This window comes from Hibiscus syriacus, unplaced genomic scaffold (assembly GCF_006381635.1).
Source record: "Hibiscus syriacus cultivar Baekdansim isolate YM2019G1 unplaced genomic scaffold, ASM638163v2 tig00110809_pilon, whole genome shotgun sequence".
Classification (NCBI taxonomy): domain Eukaryota; kingdom Viridiplantae; phylum Streptophyta; class Magnoliopsida; order Malvales; family Malvaceae; genus Hibiscus; species Hibiscus syriacus.
In genome coordinates, this window is record NW_024062869.1 from 1,638,269 (window position 1) to 1,655,698 (window position 17,430).

The 17,430-nt window shown below is 34.0% G+C and overlaps 2 protein-coding genes across 2 annotated transcripts; both read right to left on the bottom strand.

The window, feature by feature from the left end:
• Window positions 1-9,891: 9,891 nt before the first annotated feature.
• LOC120141465 lies at window positions 9,892-10,858 on the bottom strand. The gene is made up of 2 exons (XM_039156322.1): window positions 10,618-10,858; window positions 9,892-10,534 (listed from the first exon to the last, which is right to left on the bottom strand). Exons 1-2 carry the CDS (start codon window positions 10,808-10,810, stop codon window positions 10,212-10,214), a joined length of 516 nt encoding a protein of 171 aa, XP_039012253.1. The 5' UTR covers window positions 10,811-10,858; the 3' UTR covers window positions 9,892-10,211.
• Window positions 10,859-13,419: 2,561 nt separating this feature from the next.
• On the bottom strand, window positions 13,420-16,253 carry LOC120141468 (probable WRKY transcription factor 20). Its single transcript, XM_039156325.1, has 5 exons — window positions 15,802-16,253; window positions 15,011-15,551; window positions 14,789-14,921; window positions 14,552-14,707; window positions 13,420-14,198 (listed from the first exon to the last, which is right to left on the bottom strand). Exons 2-5 carry the CDS (start codon window positions 15,447-15,449, stop codon window positions 13,856-13,858), a joined length of 1,071 nt encoding a protein of 356 aa, XP_039012256.1. The 5' UTR covers window positions 15,450-15,551; window positions 15,802-16,253; the 3' UTR covers window positions 13,420-13,855.
• Between the last annotated feature and the right edge of the window lie 1,177 nt (window positions 16,254-17,430).

The following is a 17,430-nucleotide window of genomic DNA, read 5'->3' on the forward strand; positions in this document are numbered from 1 at the left end:
AGAACCTCAAATGGAAAAATCATTAGAAGTATGTGGATTCCTAAAGAACTCATTACTACTAAAGATAAAAATATCCTACACAAATAGATACCTAAGGGGACTAGGATTTTGGAAACTAATGAATATGTACCCAAAAGAATTTGGGTACCAAAAATCAAAAATTAATCTATGTTTGTAGGGAAAGGAGCATTGCTACAAGGCACGAGAAACAAATTCAAATTCATGGTACCTTGATAGTAGATGCTCAAGACACATGACTGGAGACAAAAGTCGGTTCATTGAGCTTAACGCAAAAAATAGAGGAGAAGTGACTTTTGGAGACAATTTAAAAGGTCACATTGAAGGTATTGGTACAATAGGTAATACCTCTTCCATACAAATTAAAAATGTTTTATATGTGAATGGATTAAAGCATAATCTATTGAGTATTAGTCAATTATGCGATAAAGGATTCAATGTCTTATTTGAAATTAATGGTTGTAAAGTCATTGACATTGTATCTAATCAGATTATGCTTGTTGGTCATAGAATAGGGAACATATACATGGTGCATTTAGATTCTTTTGATATGACTAATTTATGCCTAGTTGCTAAGGATGAACATGATAGTTGGTTATGGCATAGGAGACTAGGACATGCTAGTATGAGTGTTTTGCAACGGCTAATTCAAGGTGATTTAGTTCGAGGGTTGCCTAAGCTTAAATTTGATAATGATAAAATATGTGATGCTTGTGCTAAAGGAAAACAAAAGCGTGTTTCTTTTAAATCCATGTAGATCTTTTTGGGCCAACTAGGACTACTAGCTTGGGTGGAAAACAATATGCATTTGTCTTGGTAGATGACTATTCTAGATATACTTGGGTTCTATTTTTAAGTACTAAAGATGAAGCATTAGAACAGTTCATCACATTTTCAAAAATGATCCAAAATGAAAAGGGTTACTCTATAACTAGTGTTAGGAGTGATCATGGCACTGAATTTAAAAATCTTGGATTTATTGAATTTTGTAATTCTAATGGTATTAGTCATAATTTTTCAGCACCTAGAACCCCTCAACAAAATGGAATTGTTGAGAGGAAACATCAAACTTTAGAAGAAATGGCTAGAACCATGCTTTGTGAAAATAATTTGCCAAAATATTTTTGGGCGGAAGCCACAAATACTGCTTGTTATGTTGTTAATCGAGTAATGATTAGGCCAATTTTAAAGAAAACTCCATATGAAATTTTCAAAAATAAAATGCCTAACATTAGCTATTTTCATCCTTTTAGATGTAAATGTTTTGTTTTAAACAACGCTAAAGAAAACCTTGGCAAATTTGATGCTAAAAGTGATGAAGGAATTTTTCTGGGTTACTCCTTAAATTCTAAAGCTTATCGAGTATTTAATAAAAGAACTTTAGTTGTAGAAGAGTCTATACATGTTGTTTTCGATGATAATCCCCTTCCAAGGAAGGATTCTTGTGTGAATGATGATGTAGGTGTTATAAATACAAATGATGTTAGACATGAAGTTGGAGAACCATCATCAAAGGAAGAAACGAAAAATGAGGAAACTCATGATCCTCTTGAGAATCCAACCATTAAAGAAAGGGAAGTATCTTATCCAAGAGAGTACAACTATGTCAAGGATGGTGAAATTATAGGTGATCCATCAAAAGGGGTAACAACTCGATATTCTCTTAGAAATATTTGTAATTATGTTGCATTTATCTCATGCATAGAGCCTAAGAATATTAAAGAAGCATTAAATGATGAACATTGGATTATGGCTATGCAAGAAGAGTTAAATCAATTTGAGAGAAGTAAAGTATGGACATTAGTTGAAAGGCCTAGTAATAAATCTACTGTAGGTACTAGATGGGTATTTAGGAATAAGCTTGATGAGAGTGGTAATATAGTGAGAAACAAGGCTAGACTTGTTACTCAAGGGAATACTCAAGAAGAGGGCATAGACTATGATGAAACATACGCTCCCGTAGCTATGATGGAAGCAATTAGAATGTTATTAGCATTTGCATGTTTTCATGAATTTAAATTATATCAAATGGATGTTAAAAGTGCATTTTTAAATGGTTTTATAAAAGAAGAAGTGTATGTAGAACAACCTCCAGGTTTTGAAGATTCAAAATTTCCAGATCATTTCTTAAATTGACAAAAGCTCTTTATGGTTTAAAACAAGCTCCTAGAGCTTGGTATGAAAGATTGTCAAATTTTTTAATTGAAAAAGGTTTTTCAAAAGGAAATGTTGACACTATATTGTTTTTAAAGCATAAAGGTAAAGATTTATTAGTAGTTCAAATTTATGTTGATGATATAATATTTGGTTCTACTAATGATGTTCTTTGCCAAGAATTTTCTAAGCTAATGCAAAGTGAGTTTGAGATGAGCATGATGGGGGAGCTCTCATTTTTCTTGGGACTCCAAATCAAGCAAAGAAAAGATGGCATCTTCATTAATCAAGCTAAGTACGTCAAAGATATGCTCAAGAAGTTTGGACTGGAAAATGGGAAACCTCATGACACTCCAATGAGCTCTTCAACAAAGCTTAACTTAGATGAAGAAGGTAAATGTGTAGATGTTAAATTATATAGGTCAATGATTGGCTCTTTTCTTTATCTAACTGCAAGTAGACCGGACATTATGTTTAGTGTTTGCTTATGTGCTAGATTTGAATCATGTCCGAAGGAATCACATTTACTAGATGTTAAGAGAATCTTTAGATACCTTAAGGACACTCCTAGTTTAGGACTTTGGTATCCTAGAGACTCTAGTTTTAGCTTGCATGCCTTCTCTGATGCGGATTATGGAGGATGTAAATTAGATAGGAAAAGCACCTCCGGTACTTACCAATTCCTTGGAAATATGCTGATTTCTTGGTTTTCAAAGAAACAAAATTGTGTTGCATTATCTACCACTGAAGCGGAATATATTTCAGCCGGTAGTTGTTGTGCACAAGTTTTATGGATGAAACAACAACTTTTTGATTATGGAATTGAAATAGGTACTATTTCTATCAAGTGTGACAATACTACTGCTATTTGTCTCACTAAAAATCCCATTCAACACTCTAGAACTAAACACATTGAAATTAGACATCACTTCATTAGAGACCATGTCACTAAGGAATATGTAGTTCTAGAATTTGTTGATACTTTGCATCAATTAGCGGATATTTTTACAAAACCCTTAGATAAGGAAAGGTTTTGGACACTTAGGAGAGAATTAGGTTTAACTGACCTATCTTCACTTAGTGTTTAAAATAATTCAGCACTTTTAATAAATACTGAAAAATGCTCATAATAGTAATTTTTGATTGCATTCATTGCTATTAGTTAGGGGGAGTTTATGATTCTTGATGAAAAATTAATTTTATGTTCAAATATCGATTAAATATTAATTTAATTGTTTGAACATAATTATTTTTCAATATATGAGTTGCCTATACCACTAGAGAAGATTAATTTAGCATTTTGTGTGCTTAAAAATTGGATTTTAGCATTTTGGTGCAGAGGGAATCGATCCCCCCATGAGGGAACTGATTCCCCCTTTGAAGGGGAACCGATTCCCCCCACAGGGGAATCGATACCCCCCTGGGGTTTTGTTAAATCGGGCAGAATACCCAAAACCCCAAAATACTCAAACCCTCTTCCATAATTCTCTCTCAACTTTTCTCAAATCTCCATTTTTGCCTCAAATCAACGATATTAATTGGAATTCGAATCAAATATCATCTTCTAAACCTGTTGGAATCATTAAAATCGTGCAAACAACATCTAAATCCCCTCAATCTTCATCTTTCAAGGTAAATTTTTCTAAACTCTCTATTTCATTGATTTTGAACATAGGATTAGTTTTAATTAGTTCCATGTTGAAATAGTGATCGGGCATTGATTGTTTAATGATTAGAAACTAGATGTTACAACTAATTTCATCAAAAACACAAGAATTTTACAAAATTTTAAAATTTTCGAAATAAAAAAAATGTTAATTTTCAAATTATTGTGTTTTGATTAAATTATGTTGTTATGAAACTATATATATTGTTTCTCAAAACCATATTTGTCAAAAGTTTTTCAAAAACTTTGCCCAATAGGACTGATTTAGCGAACCTTGAAATATTGAGGACTCAATTGAGTTTTTGGATTAATTGAATTGCAAACATTTGTTTTTAAAATTGCAAGTTATCCAATCTATTCCGATTTCCTTTACCATGTCCAATCCTAAACGTGCTAGGTCTTCATCTAGTCGTTCTAGTCGTTAACCAAATTCACCTCCAAATCCTCCTCCTATTCCTCAAAATCCTATTCCAAATCTTGATCCTAACTTGACTATCCAAAATTCTTGTTTCAATCAACCGGGTCCTAAAGATTATCGTTATTGGTTTTACCAATATTTTGACTCGTATAAGATTAAGGAAGAACGTATCCCATCTCTTCAAGCTATGGTTGCTATTAACTTTAAATATCTCCCTATCTTGCACGAATGGAAATTTGATAAACTTTTCGAACTTGAACCCGTTGTCTATCATCAACTTGTTCGTATCTTCTATTGTAATGTCGTTTGTATCAAAAATCGTGACAAAACCAAAACCATAGGAGTACGTTCCTACCTCCTAGGTCAATATTTCCATCTTGATCCGGCTTACATAGCCAATGCCTTAGGCTTGGATAATGAAGGTTTATCAAATGAAAAAACAAGTTTTAGGCTCACGATATAAACAAAATGATAGTGCAAGTGTTCTAGATCTTCATGAGCGTTTTCTTCATCTCATGATCACTTGGTGGTTTTGACCATCCGGGGGTCATTATTCTACTCTCAGAGCTTTAGATCTTTGGTGGTTGTATTGTTTTGAACACAATATAAAAATAAACCTTTCCGAGATTATCTTTGCTGAGATTGTTGAAACCGTTAACCTAGTGCCAAATAAGAAACTCTGTTCTTCACTAGTTTACGGTTGTATCCTTAGTAATCTCTTTTCTAAAGCCGAGCTTTGAGTTGGTCTAGATGCCTCCTTTCCTCTTAAGAAACAAATCAATCTTCTTTCTTTAACAAGAGCGGGATGGGTCAAAAATAAAGAAACCGGTGAATGGGTTCGATCTTCTGCAACTACTCCGGGAGCTAGTTCTTCACAAGCTCCACTCGAAGCTGACGAAGATCCAGAGTTTGAACAATTAATGAGGGATATCGATGAAGCCGAAGATGAGCCTGAGCAACCCGAGGAGCACGCACAACAATCGACTCAAATGCCTCCATATTTTCAATCCTTTATGGAGACATTTGATTTCCGATATGCGACCATGGATTCGCGCTTTACTTCTATAGAGTCTCATTTATCCACAATGGGAGCTCAACAATTAGAGATTCTCCGAGAGATGCGCACAAACAACATTTCAATGAATGAACGTATTGATGCACTCTCACACGAGATGGCCGCTATGCGAGCTCGTTTTCCTCCTCCCGATCCTCCTACGGATGTTTGATTCTATATTTTGCTTTGAACTCCAAACTTATAGTTTTAACATTTTGAATATTTTGGAATGTTTGAATTTGTGGATTGTGAATTTGTTTGGATTTATGTTTGGTGTGATTTATTCATTATTGCATTATTTACATCATTATTAGCAATATGACCAATTTTGCCATATCACATTAAATATGAATATTGATTATGAAGCTAATGGCTAACGTTTCTCTTGATTGTGATCTTAGCAGCTTATGCATACATATACCTAATCAATTGGCTAAATGTTTTTCACGTTTCTTTGAATCTTTTTGATTTAACAAAAAGGGGGAGAAGTGTTTTAAGTGTGTTTAAAAATAAGTGTGTTTTAAAATGATAAATGGGAGAAGTGTTAAAGTAAGGGGGAGTAATTTCAAAACTTGATTTCAAAATCTTAAAATTACTAAAATGTTTTGTTATATCAAAAAGGGGGAGATTGTTGAAAACATTTTGATATTTCGATATAACAAATTAAGTTAAATGAATTTTAAGATTTTCCAAATGATTTTCTAAGTATATTCGATATAATTATTCGAATATCAAAACATTACTCCAAATATTTCAAAAATCATTTTTAATCCTTACTTAAGTGTAAAATTAAGTTTTAATCTTAAACAATTTCAAAATAATCTTTCAAAGTATTTCGAACCATTTCAAAGTCAAAAATTCCAGATTGCTCAGAGGGAACCGATTCCCCTTGAATGGTTTGGCTCCGAGATTTCCAGAATGCTCGGAGGGAACCGATTCCCTCATAGGGGGTACCGATTCCCCCCTGTTCAACGGTCGAAATATTTGAATTTTACACTTAGGGAACCGATTCCCTATGAGGGGGAACCGATTCCCCCCACGCTCTAAGTTGTTTTATTAATTGTTTTCACACTAAAACGGCTATATGATCTTCACTAATCATCCCCAACGTTCATAAATGATTCAAGGTGTATTTAAACAAGTTCTGAAGCCCTTGATCAACAAGAAATTATAGAGAAACAAGAGAGAAAGCATTAAACACAAAGTTTGTGCAAATCAAGCCAATTTTCCTTTCAATATTCATCTTGCTTTCAAAGAACACCATTTGTGCTCATTTGTAATTATTTGTGAGTGTTCTTTTCTTGTTCTAGAATTGTGCAAACATCTTACCTTGTGAGGTTTTCCTTGTAAGTTTGCAAATTTGTAATCTTCTCTTTGGGAAAGAGTGTTCTCAAGAATTGGGGTATATTCTTGAGGGTGTTGTAAGGTTATCTCTTTGGCCTCAAAAGAAAGAACAAATTAGTGAATTTGTTGGAAAATCCTTAGTGTGGATAGCTAAGGTAGTGGACGTAGACTTTGATTGAGAAAGTCGAACCACTCTAAATCGCTGTGCAATTACTTTCAATTTTCTGCAAAAGCTTCCACCAAATTTTTAATTACCAATTCACCCCCCTCTTGGCCAATTCCGTCAATCGATTAACTCAACATAATGGCTACTTGATTGTGATCTTAGCAGCTTAAACTATATATAATCAAATTGACTAAGTGATTTGAAATGTCTTTTTGATTTAACAAAAAGGGGGAGAAGTGTTAAATGTTTTAAATGCGAGAAATGTTAAAGTAAGGGGGAGTAATTTCAAAACTTGATTTCAAAATCTTAAAATTACTAAAATGTTTTGTTATATCAAAAAGGGGGAGATTGTTGAAAACATTTTGATATTTCGATATAACAAATTAAGTTAAATGAATTTTAAGATTTTCCAAAAAGATTTTCTAAGTATATTCGATATAATTATTCGAATATCAAAACATTACTCTAAATCTTTCAAAAGTCATTTTTAATCCTTACTCAAGTGTAAAATTAAGTTTTAATCTTAAAACAATATTCAAAATAATTTTACAAAGTATTTCGAACCGTTTCAAAGCCAAAAATTTCATATTGCTCAGAGGGAACCGATTCCCCCCCAATGGGGTACCGATTCCCCCTGAATGGTTTGGCTCCGAGAATTCCAGTATGCTCGGAGGGAACCGATTCCCCCCACTGTTCAACGGTCGAAATATTTGAATTTTACACTTAGGGAACCGATTCCCCTAATGGGCTACCGATTCCCCCCACGCTCCAAGCAGAAATATTAATTATTTTCACACTTAAACGGCTCCAAAAACTTCATTAATGATCCCCAACGTTCAGAAGTGATTCAAGGTGTATTTAAGCAAGCTTAGAAGCCATTGATCAAAAACAAGAAACATCAAGCAACTAGAATCAAGAGAGAATCAAAGAGAAAGCATCAAACCTCAAATTTGAGCATTTCAAGCCTATTTTTCATTCAATATTCATTTTGCTTTCAAGAACACTTATTGTGCTCAATTGTATTCATTCTTGAGTGTTCTTTTCTTTGTTCTAGAATTGTACAAACAATCTACCTTGTGAGGATTTTCTTGTAAGTTTGCAAATTTGTATTGTTCTCTTTGGGAGAGAGTGTTCTCAAGAATTTGGGGTATAATTCTTGAGGGATTGTAAGGTTACTATTTCTCCTCAAAAGAAAGACAAATTAGTGAATTTGTGGAAAATCCTTAGTGTGGATAGCTAAGGTAGTGGACGTAGACTTTGGTTGAGAAAGTCGAACCACTCTAAATCGATGTGCAATTTCTTTCAATTTTCTGCAAAAGCTTCACTAAAATTTTAATTGCCAATTCACCCCCTCTTGGCCATATTCGTCAATCGATTAACTCAACAGAAGCTATGCAATTTATGTTTCAAGTTTTTCATAGTTCTTCATGTTTTCCACCTACAACATTAATTTAATAATTTCATTTACACAAAAAATTATTTGATTATTTAGATTTTTGATAAAATATTATTTAAAATTAAAATTTAACAATTTTAACAAAAGATAATAATAAATATGTAATATATATGTTTATTTTTTAATTTAATAATAATATATATCATAACATAAAAATAAATCATTAGACGCTTATAATTATTAAATTAATATATTAAAACTCACTCAAAAGATAATCTTAAATTAATGTTTTTCACAGTGAAATAAGTATGAATATTTATATATATGAATTGATACATAATGATAACCAAAGTTTACCGGTTACCAACTTTTTTAATAGTTCTTCATGTTTTTCACCTACAACATTATGAGTCTGTCAACATTTCTAGTAACTCTTTACCGAATTTGTTAATTATCTTATTAAATTTCCGGTCACACAATTTCTTAACTGTATATTAGTCCATCTTTCATGAGACAAACTCCTTTGTCACATAATATTTTTATTTTGATTATTTTTCTTGTTTCTTTTTAGTCTGGGTTTAGCCGTTTAATGGTTGGTTACTATGTTGTATTAAGAGACTGAATGGCCGCAGGAAAGTAATTTGCGTTTGTTGATTTGGGAAATTTATGATATTTTCATATTATTATGAGTTAATGGTACGAATGTTTATTGTATTTTTGTTGTTTTTAATGTGATATTTTTATTTTTTTTTTAAATTACTTAATATATGTTTGTAATTTTATTTTAAAAAAATCTCTTTAAAAATCTCTTTTAAGCTTACAAAGAGAAAAGATTACTGACAAGAACTTCGTTATTAAATAGAATACTCAGTTAATACATGGTTTCAAATAATCTTAGGATTAACAGAGTCAAAATACTTAGTATTACCAGTACTAATAGCTCATGTTGCAAGATTACAAGCAATCATATTACAATCTAGTCCATTGTATTGAACACTAAACCCATTAGAATTAAACAACAATTGTCGTGCCTCAGATAAATGGATCCCGGTTGTTGAAATGTCATCAATCTCACAATGAAGTTTATTGACCAGTAGCTGAGAATTAGACTCAATCATCACTCGCTGTCATCCGCAATCCCCGGCTAAATGAAGATTGCGATAATTGCATGCGTCTCAGCGAACCTTGCTTCCACACAACCAGGAGAAGTCGAGACCATTCCGCTTAAGACCCTACCATTCGAGTCCCAGGCAATAACTCCAATAGTTGCCAGTCGTGTCCGTGGATCAAAAGCACCATCAACATTAACCTTCACTACATCATATGGAGGAGGCTTTCAGCGTTTCGGATCCAATCCAAGGCTAATCCCATCACGAACGTGACCATCCGTTTGTACATTTTATGTCATTTGAAAGGGACGTTTTTAAATAAATTAGTCTTATTTTTAATAGTTATATTTAAATTTATTCGATCATAAAATTACTTGACATGCTTACTTGATAATTTAATCATTTTTGTAATGTTGTGTTTAAAATAGACAGATTATATGCTAGTATTTAATCGTTTTCGTAATGTTGTGTTTAAAATAGACAAATTATATGCTTGTATACAAGTCACGATATTCTTTTTTGTCACTAAAGTAACGTAAATATCTATTAAACACAGATCCATCAAATAAAAATAAATGGTTCGATTGGGTGGATTAGGCTAAACGTGAACATATTAATTAAAAACTATGACAAAACAGGGTAGTATAGCAGAGGGATTTTGAACAATCAAATACTCCAAGTTAGACCGAGGCCCTTCACGCCCAATGGAATCAAAATCTCCATACGCCCCACCTGTGGTATTTGCAATACTCCCTGCAATTACCCTGCAAACTATAACAGCCCTTCTCAAGTTCTTCAACTTGAAAGATACCATATTATCACTCACTTCTTCACTGCAAGTGCTCAGTCTAACTCCATTTTTCCTAGTGAATTCCATGTCGAATCTTCAATGAATAATCCGACACGCTCGACAACTCGGCTCCCTGCAAAGCTCGGACACCGGTCTCGGCTTCCTGCAGCAGGCCGTCGTGGTGCCGTAGAAAAGTAGCAGCTCGTTCCCATCAGTGGTGCTCCTTGGATGTCTCTTGTGTCGTTGGTTGGATTTTACTATGACTTTTTCTCTGTAATCCTCGAACCTTTTGAGAACTTCTATGGAATTCTTCACTTTTAGAACCTTTTTGACCTTCCACGATGGCTTTGAAGGATCCATTGATGCTCTATGAAAGATCAACTCGATTATGTTCCTTGATGGATCACCAATGTGGAGCTCTAATGAAAAAAACAAACAAGCTAGTAGGGTTAGATTGCATGTAAAAAGGTTCAAAATGAACAAAGGAAGAGAAAAGACTTACCATAAATCTGTGTATTGGGATAGATTGGCCTAAAGAGTGCTTCTCGAAAGGGGTTTCGGAGTTGATGAACAAGTTGTTTCTCTAAGTTCTGGTTTCTTGAGTTCCTACAGGCTTTCTCTGGTTTTCCAACCACATCGGTGAGCCTGCATACACAGTTGACATTCTCCTTCAGAGAAACCCAAGCTGCCAGCATTTCTCCTCTTCTCCTTGTACTTGGATTCTTTACAAGTATTCTTTACAAGTTCCTTAACTTGAAAGGCTGAGGCAGAGAGAGAGAGAGAGAGAGAGTTTTGAATATTTATTGTGTATTTTTAATTGAGTAATGAAGAGACTAAAAGTCCTGTGGTGTTAACATTGTCAACGACAAAGCTATAGCTTTGGGTTTTGAGATGGTAACTTTGTAGTGGAGATATGGTTCACAGCGTGGCTGTTTTTCTAAACAATCCCTGCCAAAAACAAAGAATGACAAATCTCGTCTTACTCATTAAAAATAAAATAACATCTTCTTCAAATAAAATAAAATGAAGTATAGAAAGAGGATCGATCTACGGGGAAAAATACGGAAATTCAGCTTAAATGAATTTAAATTCAAATCGAGAAGTAGCAATTAAGCAAATAAAAATAAGGGATAAGCGTGATTTAGAAGAAGAAAAATAAGAAAACAACTAAGAGAAATTAATTAAAAGGAAAGCAGTAAAGCAGAAGAGAAATAAAATAAAATTTAAAAATCACAAGTAAATAAATTGCCTCGACCTAGCTTGCCTTCAATCATCGAAATGGATTTTGCTCCAAGATTCATGTCGGTTACAATCTACAAGGTCTAACCCATTGTAATTTGTCTTTCTCTCGTGTAACCGAATTTCCCAAGTCTATCTTTTCAAAGACGATTCTTGAGTGGATTAACCATATCTATTGTCATTAAAACAATCAGAATTAAACTGGGAAGGCCCGACTCGAATATTTTATCTCGTCGAGAATCGAATCCGATATCGTCTTTCCTTAGCGAACCGCCGCTAAGAGTATTCACAGAAGTCGAATTGCCATAGGTCGATCATTCTTCCCAACTGTATAATTAAACGATATCCAGACCAACAAGCTCTTTTTTATTTGAAAAACGTTTAAAATTGTAGTAAGGCCGATTGTCAAACTACTTAACCCGAAAGACTAAAATGTATACCAAAGGGATTTAAGCGATGTTCAATTCTCACGTATGGAATTAATTTGTACTAGCTCTCGACTTAAAAGAAATTAGCTATGCATGATATGGTTAATCGTACTTAGCATAGGTTGCAAAAAAATGATTTGAAAATAAATAAAAAAGTAAGAAAAGAAGAAGAAACTTCGATTGACAAATAAAAATACAAAAACAAAGTAATTCATAGATTACTTCAGCCTTACCCATGCAATGCAAGGGTATTTATAAAATAGACTTGTGATTTCCTAAAAATAACAAAGATAATTCAAAATAAAAATCCTAAATAATCCTAATTGATAATTTAAATTCAAATGTTTTAAAATCAATTCAAAGAAATTAAAAATCCTAAAATCTCTCTCCAGAATTGTGCTCAGTGAACTTGCTTTCAGAATCTTTCAGCGCCTTCCAGATACTGCCACGCCAGTTCCGCGTCGTGCCTATGCCTCCGGCTATGATCAATAAAATAAAAAAAAATGCAAAATACATCATTTTTCTGTCAATTCCAATAAGCTAATCAATGCACAAAAAATAAATAAAAATAACCCAATTCAATAGTGAAAATTTCTTTAAACATGGGAATTATCAAATAAAAAGTGTCAATCAAGCACTCATCAAAGACAAATTTGGGGAATTTAAGGGTTTTGGATTCTATCAACAGTGCATTTCTGACGTCTACCCTACTAAGACTTTAAACAAAACATCTAAATGTTCATTAGCTTCTGTATTTACTGCAAGCTAATGTAAAAACTAGAAAATTTTATTCAGTTCAAAATATAACCATCATGAGCATAGCGACCATGTTAATGACGTGAAAACTGAGATAAAACTATGAAGTTTTGGAGGGGTTAAAGCTAAAAGATATTATAAAATTACTTCATTAAATAATTTATTTTTAGAAGGATCAAAAGTGTAATCATTTCACTCTATTAAAGGGTTAAATTAAATGTTTATCATTATGGAGGGACTAAAAGTGAAATTTACCCATTAACTAAGGACTCAAGGACATTGTCTGCCCCTGATGACTCATCATAAGATTTGTTTCACAAACCTTCATACATTTTCCATGTATGTCGAACATGGATAAGAAAATACAGAGTTTAAAAGGATGTAAACTCAATGGAGTTTGCTGTAAAAGCACTCTCAAACAAGAAATTTATCCATGCAATCGTCAAGGGATGAAAAGTAATGCAGACACTCATGAAGATTTGTCAACAATATGTGACAAATACTGCAAGTTATTTTCGTCTTTGTCATAAATGTTATGTCCAGATGGTTCAGAATTCACATGCACCAAAAACAAAGTAGCAGTTAAATACATTCCCAACAAAAAGAAATTATAGCCTGTTTTGTCCTTTTACATCCCAGTACCCGCAACAAGTTGTATGCAGTTGAATCCAAGATCAACCTTCTTAGCCTTGGATTCTTCAACTATTTGGTCCATCATTTTATGTCTCAGATAAAGCCTCTAGCAATCATTTTTCTCTCTCTATGTGGATAATGCATGAAAATCATCCACCAAAAGGCTTTGTTTTGAGGCACAGTATCTGAGAGGCAATGGTCAAGAAGAGTACAGGTATACACTGTATAAATCACAAATTACCAAGACCAGATGGGAAAAACATGTTTCTTACAAATTCGATTTCGGGGACATGTTTTACAACACTTTCCTTTAAGAAGAATAATACATATACCAGTTCCACTTTTGTACAAACTCCCAAGTTAATAGAAAGACTGATTTTGCAGCAGAAGATAGTTTGTGTGCCGATTACAATATCAGCACAGATAATAAACTATTTATATAGAAGCGATATATTTTCAGAATTAAGATTAATAACCTTTCTTTTACCAGCCAAAAAGATGGAGAAAAGAAATAATGTCCATGTTTTATTTCTTGTACCTTAACAGATTCATGGACCTGTCAGTATTCTTCCCATGGTCTGCATATGCATAAGAATGATCTAGGGGTGTAAGTTCAACACGGCGGCCTTCGCTGGGTGTTTCTCTAGATCCGTACTGATTCAGGCCACCATTTGGAACACTATATTATGCTGTCATTGGAGATGCTTGAATCAGCTTGAAACTAGAACCACCAGTCTGAGGGTTGCTTTGGACGAGTTCAAGACGCAGTTGCTGATTCTCGTTCGAACTATTTTCATGAGGAGTAATCCCAACACCAAGATCAAGGCTAATGGCATCATTTTCTTCCGATGTAATCCTAGCTGGTGTATTTACGGCTCCGGTTGTATCATGATTATTGGTCCTTGCAGTAGGTACGTCATGATTGTGTTTTCCCTCGTACGTGGTTATAACAGCTTTCGGATCATGAGATGCCCTCTCAATGTGTTTTCTAACAGGGCAACCAGCAGCAGTGCACTTATAATAACTCCTACATAGAAAGTAAGTAGAAAAAAAAATATGATGAAATAATGTAATAAACCATAATAAAAGAATATGACCAAGACTCGAGAGTAGTCATAAACTGAATAGAAGATCCTGAAGTAAGTGCCTTGAAGTCTGCAAAAATTGGATCTAAATAAGCAAAACAATAAAACTACAAATAGAGCTAAGCACAAACTGAATAGAAGATCCGACAGACATTCGTTGTCTTCTCTAATCTAAGACTGAATATGCAAAAGCCAGCATGCTTTCAATGGAGTTTCATGCCAACCAATATGTGGTAAAAACTATGTGTTGCAACACATGACTATTATCATTTAATCAAAATTTCATGATGTGTACCTAGGATTAGGATTTCCTCTCACTACTTTTTGCCCATACTTGCGCCATCGATACCCATCATCCAGAATATCAACTTCACTCACAGTCTGTACAACAACACGTGGTTCCTGGATTGGCTTCACCACAGGAGTGATATCAATCTCACCATCCATCTTCCTGATCATATTCAGTAATATCACTTAGCCAGCAGACAAAACCAGAGTAAAAAGCTAAAGCCTCCAGTGACGATACCAATACCTTCGCTTTGAGAAACGATCATCATCATCAACATCATCCACATTACCATCATTAACTGCGACCAGAGATAGACCAGCTGTACTATCTGGCTCAATACAATGAGCCATCCGGCCATATATGCTGAATGACTTGTCTAAAACAGGGAAAATAAAAGATTATTTCGTAAGTAAGAAAGTAGTCGAACGAAACACAAAACAACTGTATGTTTTGAGTTCTCCTTACCATCTCTACCAGGAAAAGATAGCACCTTGTCGGATCTTTCTTCTTGTACAGACATGACATTTCCAGAAGAACACCGGCGACTAGGTTGAGGTTTAGGATGATCATGTGTACCTTTGTATATTATCTCTGTAATCTGTCCAGTATGAGATTGCTCAAATAGTTTTTTCACTTCACAATTAGGATGTGTACATTTGTAATAACTGCGAGGAAATTCACTTCCTTTAACATGTCTCTGTCCGTACTTTCTCCAGTTGTGTCCATCATCAGATATTGTGGATGAGACAGTTACTCTATGATCAGACTGCCCTGACTGTGTCCCATTATTTGGGTTCCCAATCTGGTTTAATTCGTCTACATCGTCTTCAGCAGGAACAGTAGCCACAGAAGTAGCTGTATGAACTGATACCAAGAGACTCAACTCATTTGAAGAGCCAGCCATCTCGCTCTTAACTGGAGCTGATAAGTTAAATGACACAGTCTGGTATTGACCTTGGATCCGCAGAGATTGTTCGCTTCTAAGATGGTTTAGATCTGCAGGTGCCTTGAATAAAGCAAAAAACCTTTAGACAAGGACAATACATATACCATACAAGCAGCGTCGATAACGAAAAATCTACAGAGAGAAGAATAACAGGATGCTAAATCAAGATTCCATATGAACACCTAACCATATACCTCTGGCTGTAGGCAAATATAATTGATTTTCCATTAATTCCGGGGGCAATGAAACAAGGAAAATATTATTTAAATTTAAATCTCTAGGTGTTCATTAAAATTAGTTAGGAAATTACCAGATTTGATTTAGGATGGGTCTAAGCTCAAAGCAGCTGGAATTTCTTTCGTCAATAGTATTGGAACACACCGCAGCCGCTGAATATGCACTAGAAGCGACAGAGCCATGTGCAGCCTGACGCTTAAAGAGAGAACCAGTAGTTGGTGAAGGCTCCGCCTGGAAGAGCAAGAAGCAAAACAACAAATTACTTGATCTAGTTTTACAAAACTACTTCACTTCCATTCACCGATAAACTTCTGGTTACTATTCTCTTCCCCATGAGCAAGATATGAAGTACAAACTCAGCTATCAATCTAAGACTAAACAAACTAATTCTGATACGATTATTTATTTCCCAACAGAACTTAAAGAAGGGAAGGGGAGGAGGAAATGTAAAGTATTCATGTACTTCCAGCTAACCCTATACTAGATGTGGAAAACAGTTTTGTTAAGCCTCCTACCAATCCCCTAACCTGCAAAATTCAATTCTGTGATGTCATATCATCCATTAAGATTAAGTAAACCTAGAGCTTAACTAATGAAATATAATCCTCCATTAAGTAGTCACAGGCAACAATGTCTCTTCATGTTGACCCACCTACTTTCTATTTTCCACCCATTCATTCCACTGCCTCCTGGCACCACACTTTAAACAAAACCTATCCTTTGATCTAAACCAAACAATTGCTTTAAGCAAGCATCAATTCATTGATCCACTCCACTCCACTTCGCAACCAGCATCTATTCCATATTCTCACCTTAGAAACTGGGGAAATTCTCTAGTATGTCCCCACCTATAAAACCACTTGAAATTTGAAAACACCAAATATATATAAAACGCCACAATTCCCATAACCAAAAGAGGAAAGTTGATACAAAAACAACAGTGCCTTTTAAAAGTAGATCAAAGCTATAAATAGATATAAAAGAGTTCAATCACGATTTTATACTTGCAACACAATAAACATAGAGATGCATATAGAAAATCCTTATCCCTCCTTCCACAGTATACAGATCAATGGACACTAGGGTGCCATATCTCTTAATTTATCTAATAATTGAAATATCAAAGCATGGAATCATTGCTCTTCTTCTACTTTTTTTTCTTTAAGGTCCCCAACATCATGAACCACTTCAAATATAAAATTCAAGCACTTAAAAGAATACATAAATGAAAATTTAGTAATCAGTTCTTTTCGCTTAAGCATCTCTTTAGCTGAAAATTAAATCCAATCACATCATTCACCCCCCACCCCCAACAAAAAAAAAATCCCCACTAAAAGCTACCTAAAAAAATAAAAATTAAAACTTTGAAGCTCACATTGTTAAATTCCTCGATCAATTAAAGAGAATATTGGGTTTTCTTTTTTTAAAAAGAAAAGAAATTTATTTTACCAATGAATTTTTTGAAAATACCGACGTTCCTATATTTTCTCAGGAAACAAGCATAACCCAAAATCGATCCAACCTAAAAAACATAAAATTAGAGACATTAAGATTTAAATTTTACTAAATACCATATTTAAAAATATCTGAATAAATAAACATTAACTGATCTTCTTGAACATTATAAAGGACATGCAATTATGATCATGGCCCAAAGTAAGAATTTGGTGACATTGTCTCAAAAAAAAGTTAAAAATTAACA

Coding starts and splice junctions, on each gene's coding strand:
- LOC120141465 (XM_039156322.1), bottom strand. CDS start 10,810: ATGCTGGCAGCTTGGGTTTCTCTGAAGGAGAATGTCAACTGTGTATGC. Junction 10,535..10,617: donor TCCCAATACACAGATTTATG/GTAAGTCTTTTC, acceptor TTTTTTCATTAG/AGCTCCACATTGGTGATCCA.
- LOC120141468 (XM_039156325.1), bottom strand. CDS start 15,449: ATGGCTGGCTCTTCAAATGAGTTGAGTCTCTTGGTATCAGTTCATACA. Junction 14,922..15,010: donor ATCTTTTCCTGGTAGAGATG/GTAAGGAGAACT, acceptor TCCCTGTTTTAG/ACAAGTCATTCAGCATATAT. Junction 14,199..14,551: donor AGAGGAAATCCTAATCCTAG/GTACACATCATG, acceptor CTTTCTATGTAG/GAGTTATTATAAGTGCACTG.